The 15,421-nt window shown below is 38.1% G+C and overlaps 1 protein-coding gene across 4 annotated transcripts in view; it reads left to right on the top strand.

Moving 5' to 3' along the window:
* ELP3 (elongator acetyltransferase complex subunit 3) overlaps nucleotides 1–15,421 on the top strand; it is a 155,332-nt gene that overhangs the window by 115,343 nt on the left and 24,568 nt on the right. For all 4 annotated transcript variants that reach the window (XM_074338361.2, XM_019733157.3, XM_019733160.3 and 1 more), the window contains 3 exons: nucleotides 1,693–1,886; nucleotides 12,568–12,658; nucleotides 15,325–15,390. In XM_074338361.2, coding sequence (XP_074194462.1) covers nucleotides 1,693–1,886; nucleotides 12,568–12,658; nucleotides 15,325–15,390 — 351 coding nt within the window. The remainder of the gene's footprint in view (nucleotides 1–1,692; nucleotides 1,887–12,567; nucleotides 12,659–15,324; nucleotides 15,391–15,421) is intronic.

Raw genomic sequence — 15,421 nt, 5'->3', positions numbered from 1 at the left:
GCCCAGTTAGTTCCTGGTACCTGTGGTCTATGAGCCTTTCCGGGACTTGGGTGTGACTGAGCCGGCCTTTCTTTGGTATCTGTCCCCTTTTGCAGATACTTTGTTTGCAGTTTTCTTCACTTGCAAAATCATTTACCAGTCTTCTATTTTCTGTCTTCCAAAAATGTATTGCCATCACTCGGTCACCTCCTGTCTCCTTTGATGTTCTTTGTTCTCCTGGATTTACACCTTAAAAAAAAATATTTCCTGTTGTTTTAGTATGTCTTGGGAGGGAAAGAAAAACAGATTTTAATTCTCTATGTTTATCTAGAAGTCCAGAACTAATTTCATCTATCGTCATTCTTATAAATGGAGCATATCAGCCCATCTGTCTCCTAAATTTATTATATAAGTACCAGAAGTACTTTTCGGAAATCCATGTTCCAGTGGATTCAAACTGGGTAGAGAATGACTTGCCTTACGTGCTCTTTGTTGATGGCTATAGAAATTTATTCAAGACCTGATGAATCTTTAATATATAAAAGTCATAGGGAAAATTATACATAATTACAGAAGAATATCTGTAAGACCAAATGGTGCACAAAGCATTTAAGAATATGACAGAAATCAATGAGAAAGAAAAACAAGTCTATAGTTGCAGCTCTTTGAAAAGTAAGTTATACAGTGGAAAGCTCTGCACATAGCACAAGATAAAAAGCACATTTACAGTTCACAAAATATCATGTAGCTGGCCGTATAGATGTTAAATCCCAGGTGGGGGCGAGGTGGAACTGTATGAGTCCCCCTTCAGTCTTCCATCACTTATCACGCAAAATCAAGATAAGAACAGATTAGCAGTGCAAAGTCATGGAAAGGAGAATGGCTGGTGTCTCCTTGCTACATCCCAAATAAAGAAATAATGCAGCCAGCTGGGATGATATAGCACAGGAAATGACCACGTCAGAGCAGATGAATTAGATGTATTGCTCAGTGTCCAGATAACAAATAGACAATGTGTATCCCAGGTTCGGAATGGTGCCAGTTGGCCTGAGGACAAAATAGTCATATTCAGGGATCAGTACACTTTGTCTGCAAAGGGCCATATGGCAAACATTTTAGGTTTTACAGGCCAGATGATGATCTCTCACAACTTTTTAGAAGTTGAAGCAATTGAGTATATTCCATTAGTAAAGGATACAGTCTAGAGGTGAAGGCAGACATCGAATAAATTGCCAGTATGCTGATGTTAAGAAAGCGGTAATATAGAATTCAGTAGGCTTTTTAAAATTTTTTCAGTGAGGCAGTTTGTATTTGAAGGTCAGGAAGGCCTCTGAAGAACTGACATTCAAGCTGAGGCCTGAAGATTAGCTAGATGAAGAAAAATTGATGAACTTTTCCAGGCAAAGGAAGGTGCGTTTGCAGAGGCAGAAAGGCAAGGTGGTGAGGGTGGCCTGAGATGCGACTGCAGCGGTGGGCGGGCTAGATTAAGGAGGGCTTCGTAGTTCAGCACACACTTGTGCTTTGCTCCGGTTTTTACAGAGGCTATAAAAACAATGACTTTCCATCCTCTCTGCATCCCGTCCATTGGTGGACAGGAAAGGCAGTCTAAGGACCAGGTAGGTCTGTGAGAGGCTGGCCCAGCTTTGAAACTTCACCATGGCTAATCGCTGCATAAATAATTGAGAAGTAATTTCCTGTTCTCTATGTTCACAGGAGTTTTTTGAGAACCCTGCTTTTCGTCCTGATGGTTTGAAACTCTACCCGACCCTGGTGATCCGTGGAACTGGGCTTTATGAGCTGTGGAAATCAGGAAGATATAAGAGTTATTCTCCTAGTGACCTGATCGAACTGGTGGCTCGGATCCTTGCCCTGGTGCCTCCATGGACTCGAGTGTACCGAGTGCAGAGGTAGTGTGTTGTCTTCTATGCCAGAAATAAGCAGTGACTAGTCTGCTTACAATTTCTGATGAGAACAGACTGATTTAAAATTGAGGGGGTCTGAATTTTTTTAATGAAAAATGGGACAGCTGGAATGCTACCTGTAAAAGAGGGATGGAAACGAAAGGACAGCATGTCCAGCCACTTGGCCAGTATCGTACTATCCCTGGACTTCTCGCTCCCTTCACTTCTGAGCCAGGAGATGGAGTTAGGATGGTAAATAGGCATGATGTTTAGTTCCAGGAGCTTATGATCCCCGTCAGGATTTCCTTTTCCAGGTCTACTTCAACCCAGGCTCAGTCATGTGTGGGCAGTGGGAATGTCGCCATGTGTCTGTTATCATTGCTATCCTAGAGCCTCTAAAGATAAAACAGAGTAGGAACAATCACTCTTTATAGATGTAGATGTAAATGTGGAGGAAGAGTGACATATTCCTGATGGAATGAAGGAAATCATCTGAACTCTTTTTTTTTTTTTTTTTTTTTGTGAGAGAGAGAGAAACTAAGATCTCATTTGCAATCATGGGCCTTTTTTTCTTTTTTTACTGTAAATATAACATTAAAGAAAAATCTTGAAGCCATAAAGTTACCTATTTACCTACAATCCTAGAAAAACCATTCCCGTATTTGCTGGTCGTTAAGGCACATTTCCACCACCCTGCCAAAACCTGCCTGGATTCCAGTATTACAGATACAGTCATTTCCCCCTTATCTGTGGGGAATACATTCCATGACCCCCAGTGGATGCCTTAAACCATGGATAGTACTGAACTCTATAGGTACTATGTTTTTTCCTATACATACGTTACCTATGGTAAAGTTTAATTTATAAATCAGGCACAGTAAGTGATTAACAACAATAACTAATAATACAGTAAAACAGTTATAACAATACACTGACACAAGTTATGTGAATGTGGCATTACGTGAAATAAGGGTTGCTTGAACACAAGCGCTGCTGCAATGTGGCAGTGGATCTGCTCACTGAGATGCCTGCTGAGTGAGTGATGAGCGTGTAGCATCCTCGTATGCAGTGCGGATGCACCAACGGGATGGTTCAAGTCCTTGGTAGGATGGAGCGGGACGGTGCGAGATTTCATCACACAATTCAAAACTTAGAAATTTTTTATTTCTGGAATTTTCTATTTAATATTTTTGGACCGAGGTTGTCCACAGGTAACTGTGGAAAAAGAAACCGCGGATAAGGGGGGGACTACTGGACAAGGCCAAGAGGTGACTAGCAAATGCATGTACAATCTACTGCTGAGACTAATATCCACAGAGCACAAAAATTGTGATTAATAATAAAAACAATGACTACTGAAAACAAGCAGAATTATCAACTAAAGGAAAATTGCCAAGGATATAAAATAATGGAGTTGCTTAAAGGTCCAAGGACATTATACCATACTTCTGCTACAACGTATTGATTTCTTAAATTTTTTAAATTGTTGGCCCAACTTAAGGATCTAAATGGCCAAAATGATCTGTTTTTTAAAACACACTTAAAAAAATGAAGAGATAATGAATGGAAAATTCAGCGCTCAAAATTGTTTGCATTGTCTTTCCCCTTTTTCAGCCTTTCTGGGATAATTTACTCCAAAAGCCATGAGGAGGTACTAAACAATGCAGGCATCTCAGCAGGAGAAATAGGGGGCTGCAGAGACCCCAGCGGGGTGAGAAGGGTGTCCTGTGGAGGAGGCAGTGGTGCGGTGTAGGCTGTTGAATGTGGTAAAATGGGCATTCTCCCGAGGGCTGATCTGGGACAGGAAGCCAGAGCTGAGCAAGGTAAGGGGAGTGTCTGAGAGGGTGCGAAGAGGAGGATGGCAACAAAAGACTGGTTACTAGCAGGGGGGTGATCTAATAAGTAGATAATAGTAAGGATAATGAGAGCTAGGGTTTTTTTGTTATCTGCAAAGGGAATTACTAATGTGAAAAGGAGAAAATCAGAATGTACTCTGAAGATAGTGTGTGTGTCTCCTTTTCACAGTCTATTTAATGCCGCCTTTTTTACATTTCTGTGCTGTTTGTTGGTGATGCCACTGTTTAAAATGGCCCCAGGTATAGTAAGGGAGCGTTGTGTTTCTGAAGTGCAGGCAGGCTATGATGTGCCTTACGGAGACGATACGTGTGTCAGATAAGCTTCATGTAGCCATGAGTTACAGCACCATCGCTGTGAGTTCAATGTTAATGAATCAACAATATATCTGTAAGCTGTCCTTGCACAGAAACACATGTAAAGCAAGTTGTGGATTGATCAGTTGATGAAAATGTTGTGACCAAAAAAACAAAACCAGAAAGAAACAAAATGTTGTAACCAGACGCACACAGGAACCTAACTCTGTATTTCCTCTAGAAGCAGTATTATGATATTCACTAATTCAGTGTTCATGGCCACTTGGTAGAACATAACTACCGCAGATAATGAGAATTGACTGTACATTGTTTCAAAGTACCTCCCACAATGTACTTATTAATTACAAAGTGGAGAAGAGTAACTTGACCATGGAGAAGCCTGGCAGCTGATCAACATGAGTATCATTAGTAATACTACGTAGCACAGTTGGGTGCCACCTGGTAGTGTGTATTGAAAACACAGCGTCACTTCTGTGGCACCCAACAAGAACTCCGTAATCTGAATCTAATCAAGAGGAAACATCAGATCAATCAAAATTGAGGAGCTTTCTAAAAAATTGCTGGTGTCTACTCTTCAAATGTAGGAGGATCAAGGAAAGAGTTCCATTTTGAAAGAGACCAAAGAGACATGACAACACAACCCAAGGTTCTCACTGGATCCTTTTGCTACAAAGGACATTATTGAGACCCTGGTGAAGCTAGAATGGAGTCTAGGATTAGACAGTAGTAAAGTCTCAGTCATGAATTTCCTGATTTTGATGGTTGTATTACGATTATGTAAGAGAATATCCTTGTCGTAGGAAATACTTGGTATTCTAGAGGTATTGGGACATCTAGTTCCCAATTTAATTTCAAATAGTTCAGAAAAATAGTTATTTGTACCTCTCTTGAGACTTTTTCTGTAACTTTGAGATTGTTTCAAAAAATATAAATTAATATAATAGAAAACAAAGATGCAACAAGTAGTACGAAGAAAGGCAAAAGAAAAAGATCGTTTGCATTTAACTGACTTGGGCACCCAGAGAACAGTGAAGAGACTACTTCCCAGCAGCAGAGCATGGCAACAGATACCACGGTTGTGTGGGTCTCAACCGACTGACAGCAACGCTCTCAGCTGAAACTGCCTGAGGCCCTCACCTGGCCCGTTACTCCACAGGGGCCAATGTTTTTACTGGACCAGCCCTTATGCTTCCTATTATGACTGCAGGACGAAGTTCAGTAGAAACCTTCAGGGAACTTTGAGGAACAAGATTTATTACTTACAGGATTTGGAGGGTATCCAGCAAGCCTGAGGGGTACACAGCAGGTTTGGTGGAGAGAGTGGGGTATTTACGGTTTTGTGGAGTTACTGTTCATTGGCTAACTTAAAGCATAACAGTGGGAAATAGGATGAGAAAATGGGGTCACCCAAATGGTCAGTTTTCTAGGTTACCCAGAGCTTTCTGAAAGAGGGAACTTCATGGTGGGGGAGGGGCAGGGAAACAGCCTAATTCCTTGCCTGGTTGTTTTGCTGGTAGCTGTGTCATACAGCTGGCAATATATTTATTCGGGATGGAAGTCTTCTGAAATGGATGCCAATCAAAAACTTAATGTCAAGCGCTAATACTACAGTAAAAAAACTGTCAGGCACGTACACTAAAGGGCAGACAGACAACAGTGAAGATGATACCTCCCAGCATGGCAACAAATACCACAGAGTAGATGGAAAGTTCACAGCCACAGACACCATAGTTTTCTTACCAAAAATAATATGACACAGGGCACACAGGCAATCAGGTGAAGAATTTACATTCTCCGTCTTCATTTTCAGCTTTAAATTTCTTGCTGTTCTAACCAGTCAATCAAAAGCAACAGAGGCATTGCTGTAACCTTAAAAGCTTAATTTTATAGACTTTATGAAATATCACTATGGGACATTATCCTGGCCTACCACTAACTGAGAAAATAAGGACTTGGAGAAAACAAGAGCAGCAAATACGGTCTCTGTAGAAAAATTGTAAAGGGTCATGACAGGAAGAATTAAGAACATGTATATTATGTAGCCAAAAGGTATGATAAGAAAGGCATGGTAATAAATAACCGACATGAGTAACCTCTCTGTTGCCTGTTCTCCTATCATGACCCCCATACTGCTCTCTCTGGAGAATCGGCCAGTCGAAGAGTCCCCTGGCTCTAATTCCAGGAGGCCAAACTGTCCATTATATTTCTCTATCAATAAATACATCACACAAAGGGTTAATGCCAGTCAGTGGTCCAGGTGGATGCAGGCTTAAGACTTTGAAGTGACACTGTTTTGTTACAGATGTGTGGGTGAGTTAGAACCTAATGGAATACAGACTTTAAAACAAGAAGTAAAATCTCTAAAATTACAGAATTAGTAATGTCCTCAGTGAATCTGAGGACAATTCGTTGTTTGAAGATGATGATGACTCAGTTCCTAACAGAAGAAATGCCTTTGGTGGAGGGTCATCTGGAGTCTAGCTGTGATGTCAGGTTTTCATACTTGGAGACTGGTAATTTACTTAACTTTGAATGTGATTATTTTCTAGGTTTTTTAGTAAAACGATTAAAATGTTTATAGTCTTTTCCACTTTATTTTTATATTATTTTAAGTTTTTAATACAATTATGATATTGTTATACAAGATTCCATTAGAATTCTGTTTTTTGTGTTTTTTTTTTAATATAGCTTACTGGGGACTAATGTTATAAACAAATACAGCATTTGTTATTCTGTAAGCATGGGCAGAATTCCTTCAAATATATTATGTTACTTTATGTTTTGCATTGGCTACCGGCATAGGAATTCATTCAAATTAATTTTATTTTGCTACTTGGGTTCCACCCACTTTTATTTTCTTTCTATAAACTGCGTAAAACGATTCAAATTTATTTTATATTGACTTGCTTTTTGTTAACAGTAGTCATTTAAATTCTAGAGTAGGCTTTCGTACTGCCAAGGGCTGTGGTGTCATGCGTTTCTGCTGCCTACCACCACCATTCCTTAATCCCAGTACATTTCTCTTTGATCGTGTGTTTTACACTTTTTTTGAAGAGTTTGTAGAATGTTACTAATTACCCAGAACTTACATTTTCTTCTTAATTTCCAGCTATATAGTGTTATATTTATGAACAAAATAATATTTTCCTTATAAAGCTACTTTAAAATCACTTTCAATATATGTATTAAAAACAGGCTTGGATTATTTTTCCAAAAATTTCCTTGTATAATCGGGATGCATCGTTACACAGCAGTACATTTTATATACTGGCAAATACGCTGTTTGCATTTTTTGGTTCCATTTCTTGTTAAAAACTTAAAATACCTTCATAGCTATCATTTAAATGGCAGCATAGTAGTCTAGCATTTTCATTTGTCTTATTCAGTAAACTGCTCTCTAATATTGGACATTTAGGTTGCTTCCAGGTTTCTTTACTTTTTAAAATTTTTTAATTATTATCCTGGCCTCCACGACAGTTAAAATTCATGTACAGGAAACTTTTACTTAAATTGAAGTAACCTGTTAGAGCAGTATAATCTAGAAGAGTAACGCATGATAAAAGATGTAAGCATTTTAGTATTATTGTTATTACTGGAACAAGGGAAATATACATGAATGTTTTAGTTTTTGCTACAGATATTTGATACAGTTTTCCAAAAGAATTATACCAGTTTAGAGTACATAAGTAGTTACTGGTTTTATCACAGCCTCTATAGATGTGGATGATTGTTTACCCCGGGGGTATTAATTTGCATTTCCCTAGTTATAGTGTGGATTAACATTTTTTTCTATGTAACCAATTCTTTGTGGTTCTTATATCAGTTGTCTGTTTATATATAAGTGTCAGTCATGGATTTGTATCATAAAGGAGATAGTGCTTTTTATTGAGACAGTAAAAAAGACACGCAAAAAACTTCTTAAGTTTTACCTTTACCTCTCTCCTGCACAGATAAGGTGACTAGGAAACCAAAAAGCCACATACAGTTTCCAATAGTACATTTAACACTTAATAACAATTTGGTAGCTGTGCTCTGGTGAAACAGCTTCATACCTATGAATCGGTGTAAGAGAAAGCCAGCTGTTTAGACACTAGTGTTAAGTGGCTAAAAACCTGATTTGGGAAAAGGGAATCAAAGGGTTTGACTCTGCATTGTTTCTTCTAGCCTCAGCTTTAAACTTTTAAAGCAATTCTGAGAATGTAGAAAACTGATATTAGTCTAATTTGGAAGCAGTCACTTATGTCTTGCTAGAAAGAAATCATTGGCAAAGGAGAAAAGCCTCTTCCCAGAATGTTTAATCCGGGCAGTTTTAATAATTATAGTTTATTTGTTTTTGTTTTAAATCAGAGGAAAGGAAAATCTTTGTATGTGTCTTTGTGTTCTGTGCTTTTAGAAAACCTGGTTATTTCTACCTATGACAGCTTCTACCAATATACAGGCAATAAATTTAGTGTTGATTGATGAATCTAATGTACATGGAGAAGATTTTAGGAATTATTTTTTAGACAGGTATCAGAAGGGCAGAACAGAAAAAGGAAAGTAGGAGGGAATATGTTTCAAGTGAAAATGGCAATATTTTATACACGCCTTTTTTAATACTATATTTTACTAATAGATTACTTGATATTTTTAATTTGCAATTTCCCCCACCCTACCCTCTTTTTTTTCCTTAACTAGCTTACACTTTTAATTTTATGACAGTTGAGTTAATAACATCTTACCGGGGTTTTTTTTTATGAAGCAGCATCCTAATAGATGAGTTTGAATTTCAGGCCTGAAGGGTATAGGCGGTGATTAAATATAAAATTCTGTTCAGACACATGACAGAGCCACATTAAACTGCCGCCGCCCTCGGGCTATTTGACAGCTGTCTGCCTTGATGTGATATTTAAATCACTGCAAAGCATTAAAATAGGAATATCAATTTGTAACCAAAACAGGCTTCTGAAGCACAAGAAACTTCAGACCTAAAAACCTCTGCAGTTTTAATCACTGTCACCCCAATAAATTTAATTTAAAAAAAAACTAGACATACTTTGAAAGATTTTTGATGAGCAAATTGCAAATATTAGCACCTCTAAGCTTAAAAATGTTACCTGTTGAAATTGAAAAGTGAATACTGTGAAATATAGTCTGTCTTCAAGCAAAGAAAATGAAACTAGATTGAAAAATTGAGAAGCCTAAAAACAATTTTGACTCCTACCTAGTGGGATGTAGCAAGTTCAAATGGTCAGTAATCTCATCTGCATTTTGAACTCCTAGAAGACTGTAACAATGGCTTTTTATATATTCCTGATTGCTTAGTACACTACTTTGTACATAGATGTTCAGCATATATAGAATTATCTTCCTTCATTTTCAGTGGGAAAGACTTTCTCACAGAAAGTAGAGTGCCACATTTCTGTTCCTTAATGAGGAAAAACTCCCATCTGATATACTCTAGGCATGTCACTGCCAAAGACCATTAAAACCATGTTGCATTTTTGTAGTGACAGATACAAATTTAAGGACATTTATGAACTCTCAGCACCATTAGAAAGCCCTGTATTACCCGTTCCTCACTGATTTGTGCTTTTGTTGTCATCAGAGCCACCTCCGGGACAGGCAACCTGTGTAGTCTTATAGGGCTTCTACTTGGCTCGATGTTCTGCTCTCACCACCTTGAGATTATTGGTCTTTTTTTTTTTTTTAACAAGAGGCCCCTGTTCTCATTTTGCATTGGGCCCCACAAATTATTGGCTGGCCCTGCTGGTAATTCTGTCATATAATTCTACTTAACAACACTATGTGATAAAACCTATTCCTTAGAGAGTTTACTTCCATTGCAAATTTTAATGTCTTTTAAAAGTACTGGTTCATTATTAAAATATTTGTAGAGCTCATCTTCCTTTCCCTTCCGACCTTCCCATCACCAGTGGAGTCAGTGCCACGGAGGCGTTGCCAGCAGCATGCCTGGCACCTGAAGAAATGGAGAGTAAAGGTGGGGAGTGCAGAGGTGGCAGCTACAGTAGTTGCGAGATTGGTTACATTGAACAAGTAAGTTATTTGATTTAGCAAATAAGTAAATGTACTAAAAATAAGAGAGCCAGATGTCTGAAGGGATTTACAAACATTGAAAGGTGGAAAGCTGAAAAAATTATTGAGGCACTGGATGAGAATTATAATTATCAGCATGAACTCATGGGCTTTTTAATTTATATAAATTGTTCCATATATATGTTTATCTGTCATGTAATTAATACTAACAGTGGTGGCCATTGATGTTTATTGTGGCACCCGTGTGGTGTGGTTTATGTGTACATACGCTTCCTGGTTGTGTGCACTGAGAGGTGACACCTCAGTAGTAATGAACACAGCGAATGCCCAGATCTGGCTTTCTAAATCCCACTCTTCACTAAACGGAATCAGGGCTGCTTGGGGAAAGGGCCAATTAAAGGGCTGGGGCAGCAAACATAAAAGGTAAACTTGGAACATCTTGTTGCCAGAAAGTAAGGAAATATTCAAAGAATGATGGAGACGTGTCACAGGGACCCAGAAACTAGCCTGAACTCGCCCACTGGCCAAATCTAACTTAAGCAACAAAAGAATGTGTTGCTATCAGATGACAACATTGAATAAAATAGGAATCCATGAATTCATCAATAAATGCATAAATAAATAGGGAAGAGGGGAAAGCTCTTCCTGATGACACAAGCTTAACTGGTAAGTGCAGATGGGATGATAGAAATAGATGATCACCGTTTGACAACCACGGTAGGGAAGGTGGTACAGAAGGAGTCCCTGGGGGATGCTAGCCTGGTAGTTGGAAGCTTGAGGAGGAAGGAGGGGATATTGGTGTGAGACCGTGTGCTTGTTTCTGCTCTCATACGTACAGTGTCCTCACAGCCTATTTAATAACACGATTTTTACATTTTTGGCATTTTTGTTGATTTTGCTGTTGATTTTGGCATTTTTGTTTGTTTGCATAGTGCTGGGGTGCTGTCTAGCTCGTGTTTCTGAGCACAAGACGACTGATGTGCCTTATGAAGAAAATACCTGATTAACTACGTTTCATTGAGGCATACATTTTAATGCTGCTGACCACAAGTGCAGTATTAATGAATCGATTATAGTAAATAAAGTGCCTTTAGTGTGTTTCTCACAAATAAACCAGGTTATGTATTCATCAGTTGAAAAGGCTTGCAGTAGCCTAACCCTGCATTTTCCCTAGGATCAGTGCTTCAGTGTTCATAGCACCTTCACAGATCGTAACTGCCACAAATAACAAGAACTGAATGTATTGGCCATGTAATGGTACTAACCGTGGTTGCCATTGATTTTATCAGATTAATTTTATATCATGTGGAACAATGTTCTGAAGTTTAAGTTGTAAAAGTACATACATATATTTGAGTTATTTATAAAATATTTCAGGGTAAAAAATGCCATTGAGAAGAATTTAACTTGTCCTATGTTGCTCTCACTTTGAATTCCCTGGTGTGTCGTCTTAAAGAGTTTTGGCCTATCAGTCATTGCTTTATAGTGTCTTTATGGAAACTAGGGGCTTCCAGAGTCTAATAGTGTCTAGTTTTTTAATGCTGATTGATTGGCTTTTGAGACTTTTGACAAGTGAGAAATACCTTATTAAAATCAACGGATGAAGTAGCTAATTGTATATACTTAACATTTGAAGGGATAAGTACAAAGAGAAGGAAAAGACTCAAGTTGATTCAAAAGTAAAAGTGAGAAAACAAGATCATTGATGTGTTCTTCATCTTTCTCCTAATCAACCAAATATTAGACAAAACAAATTGGGGACTTGTCTTTGAGTAGAAAGCAGATGTGCTGAGCATATTCTCCAGATTTTTTTTCAAACTGCTTTATCTTTTGATACTGATTTTTGTCTAGAAGAGAGTGATCAAGGCTACCAAAATGCAACTCATAACTTCAACTTTTGATTGCAGTTTCCTGGATGTCTAGCACTTTATATTGATGCCAGGAAATAAAGAAATTTTATCTCCTCTCATCTTTAGGCAAGCTGTTATTCTTCTAATGCAAAGTCAGTTCTGATTTAGATTTTTGGGAAACGGGGAAAAGTTTATTCTTTGAGACCAGTTGTTGGCTAAGCCAGTCTTTTGATTACTTGTCATTCAGCAGCTGTAAACAAAATGGATTTTGTTTAAAAAAAAAAAAGTTATCTTGTTTAGTGCAAATGCCTCTTCAGCCAAAAATCATTACTAATGGTTGTTGGACATTTGTTTTGCACTTTATAATCTTATGAAGTGATTTTCATCAGGTGTTTCTCCCCAAAACCCTGAGTGGCAGGTGAAAATCATAATTTCATAGATGGGAAAACTGAGGGATAGAGAAACTCTGGACCTTGCTTCCTGGATAGAATATTCCATCTCTGCTTTTCTGGTCTGCATTGTAGGCTTTTTGTTTTTTATTGTTCTCTTTTTCCTTTCTTTTAATATTCCTACTGTACTGCTGTAGAGAATGATTTATGTTTTGAAACAGCTGATCTTTTTCTCCTGCAGAGATATTCCAATGCCCTTAGTCAGCTCAGGAGTAGAGCATGGTAATTTGAGAGAGCTGGCATTTGCAAGAATGAAAGACCTTGGAATACAGGTAAGAGTCTGACTGTAACTATTGAGATCAAAGTAATCTGAAACACAAAAAACACTTTGATACGATCACACTTACAGACTTACAGCTTTCGTCAAAAAGCTCTCTTATACTGAAGGCATTCTTATTGTGTAATGTGTTGAAGTTGAAGCTGGTGGTTGCAAAGGCTGCATCTCATCCCTTACACCCCTTCTGCTTTCTTCTAAGAGTGTAGATTTGTTGATTTTAATGGTTGCTTTTTCTATCCAGTCAGATGGCCAACTATGTGCTCAACTCCCTTTTTCAAAAATACCTTTTTCTTTTGAAGTATTCTTGACTAATGGTTAATGGTTATAGAAGAATACAAGAATACAACGTTTGAAGAAACAAGGATTCCATGCGTGAAATAATGACCAAACAATGCTCTTAGCACATACACTAGTCTCCCTCGTCCCACTCCACCCTGTCTATTCAGTCACTTATTTATCTGACACATACATTCCTTTCTGCTGGCCCTGGAAGTACAAACAGCCCAGGAATCTGCAATTTAAGTCTCAGTAGAGGATTCTTGAATCACTATAAGATTTGAAACTCAGTGCCCTAGAAACTACTTCTTAGAACTGCTAAAGAGAAAGGGCCAGGAGTGGTGTCTAGGCCTGAGCACCACTGGGCTCTGCCTTCAGGGATTCTGATTGACTGGGTCTGGGCGGAGCCAGGAGATGTTCTCACACAATAGAAACATGGACAACACTTTGAAGGGCATTGTTTGGAGGACTGTCTATTGTGTTTGTGAACTTACCCAAGATATTTTATTCTCTTGGCCAAATTATTATGGAAAAAATTTTTCAGAAAATTGTCCAAAGTAGAGTTTGTGAACATTATTGGTTTTTTGTACCTCTGCCTCTCCCAAAAAACATTTTAAATTCTAGAAAACCAGCTAATGTATTTATAGTAATTAATAGCACCAAACAAGATTGTGTGCCTGCTCTGCTTCCTGGCCTCCAGCTGTCCTTGATGTATCTCCATCTCCTCTCTCCTCTGATAATACCATTGCCAAAATGACTGGTCTGGCCTGGGTATCCTGGTAACCTCCTTACCCAGCTATTGTCTTTAACCCTGTACCCTTCAGATACCTTGATACCCTCCCAGGAAACTGGGATTGCATCTAAAGACTGGAATTCAGGCATAGCCCACAGACGTCTAGTTCACATAGGCAGTGTCTTTACCAGAAAATAAGCACACACCAATCTCTGCCTTTTAAAAAGCACTCCCCTCACTCAAAAAAGAAAAAAGAAGCATGCAAGCGTTCTTTAAGAGCATGTAACTAGAGTGCGTTCACATGCGAGCTACTACCGTGTTTGCCCGAAAATAAGACCTAGCCAGACCATCAGCTCTAATGCGTCTTTTGGACCAAAAATGAATATAAGACCCGGTCTTATTTTACGGTAATATAAGACTAGGTCTTATATAATATAATATGATATAATATAATACTGGGTCTTACATTAATTTTTGCTCCAAAAGATGCTTTGGCGCTGATTATCCGGCTAGGTCTTATTTTCGGAGAAACAGGGTATATAGAACTGCTATTGTTAAAGGGCAACGTGTAAATGTAATAGACTTACGGTTACAGAGACTTGTGATCCTTGTTTGCTATACAATTTTTGAATTCATGGAATCCACATCAGCGAAACATTATTTTCTTGGACTGGTTCCTGGAGCATGGAAATAATGAGCTCTTATTTTTCTCATGGAATTCTATACGGTATATATTATAGCAGTCCTTCCTAAACACACTATTGGTAGTACAGCTTACATGACATCATCAAATTTCCTAGAGTGATCTTTTCTCACTGGTGAAAAATGTTAGAATCCTGAAAATTATTTTTACAGTTTGTTCCATAGGGAAAATATACCATAGGACATATAATGGAATACTGTGAAGATTTTGTAATTAATAAACGTCAGGCTATGTAACAGGCATGCTGGGTTGTGGAATAGGAATGAGAGTTGCGTCACATATGCCACCACGCAGACCAGGCATTGCATCCATATCATCTGCAGGCAGGTCTGTGTCTCCCAGGGACACTTAAAGAGCCATTCATGACTATGGTTCAGATTGTATAATAAATGGATCTAGGTCCTTTCTTCCTTTCTTTCCTTCCTCCTGCCTCCCATCCTTTCTTCCACAGTGTCCTTCTCTGCAAAAAAACAGCAATCTTCTGCATCCCTCTTTTTGACATTTCTATAATGATACAAATATGGTGATGCTAAAAATATGAACTGCCATAAAAATGAAGGTTTTTAAAAGTTATGAATTTGCTTTTTACTCTTCTGTGTACATAATTTTGGATTGCACTTTCAGATACAGTTATGTCCCCTGGGTAAAACTATTACAGATTTTAGGATGTATGCTCTTTACTTCTAATATTATATTATATATTGACCTCTTTTGAATTCTAAACTTATTTTAAAAGCAATACTGTACTACTAATTTCATATATTTCCATTCTATTTTCCCCATCAGATTTATTAAAGATGACTTCATTTTTAAATGCAGTTCTTTTATCTCAATGTAAATTATGTCCAAACTTAATTTTGAGCACAGGGTTTGATGGAGGAGTTTCAATAAAAATTGAATTAGTTACCAGTTTTATAATTGTTCCCCTCCCCCACCTCTTTTTTGTCAGTGTCGAGATGTGAGAACCAGAGAGGTTGGGATTCAAGAAATTCATCACAAAGTACGACCATACCAGGTTAGTTTCTTCACTTTATACAGAGATTGGA

The sequence above is a fragment of the Rhinolophus sinicus genome, chromosome 15, assembly GCF_057876585.1.
Source record: "Rhinolophus sinicus isolate RSI-liver-muscle chromosome 15, RSI-T2T, whole genome shotgun sequence".
NCBI lineage: Eukaryota > Metazoa > Chordata > Mammalia > Chiroptera > Rhinolophidae > Rhinolophus > Rhinolophus sinicus.
The sequence above is the reverse complement of the archived record's forward strand: the minus strand, read 5'-3'. Positions and strand labels throughout refer to the sequence as shown.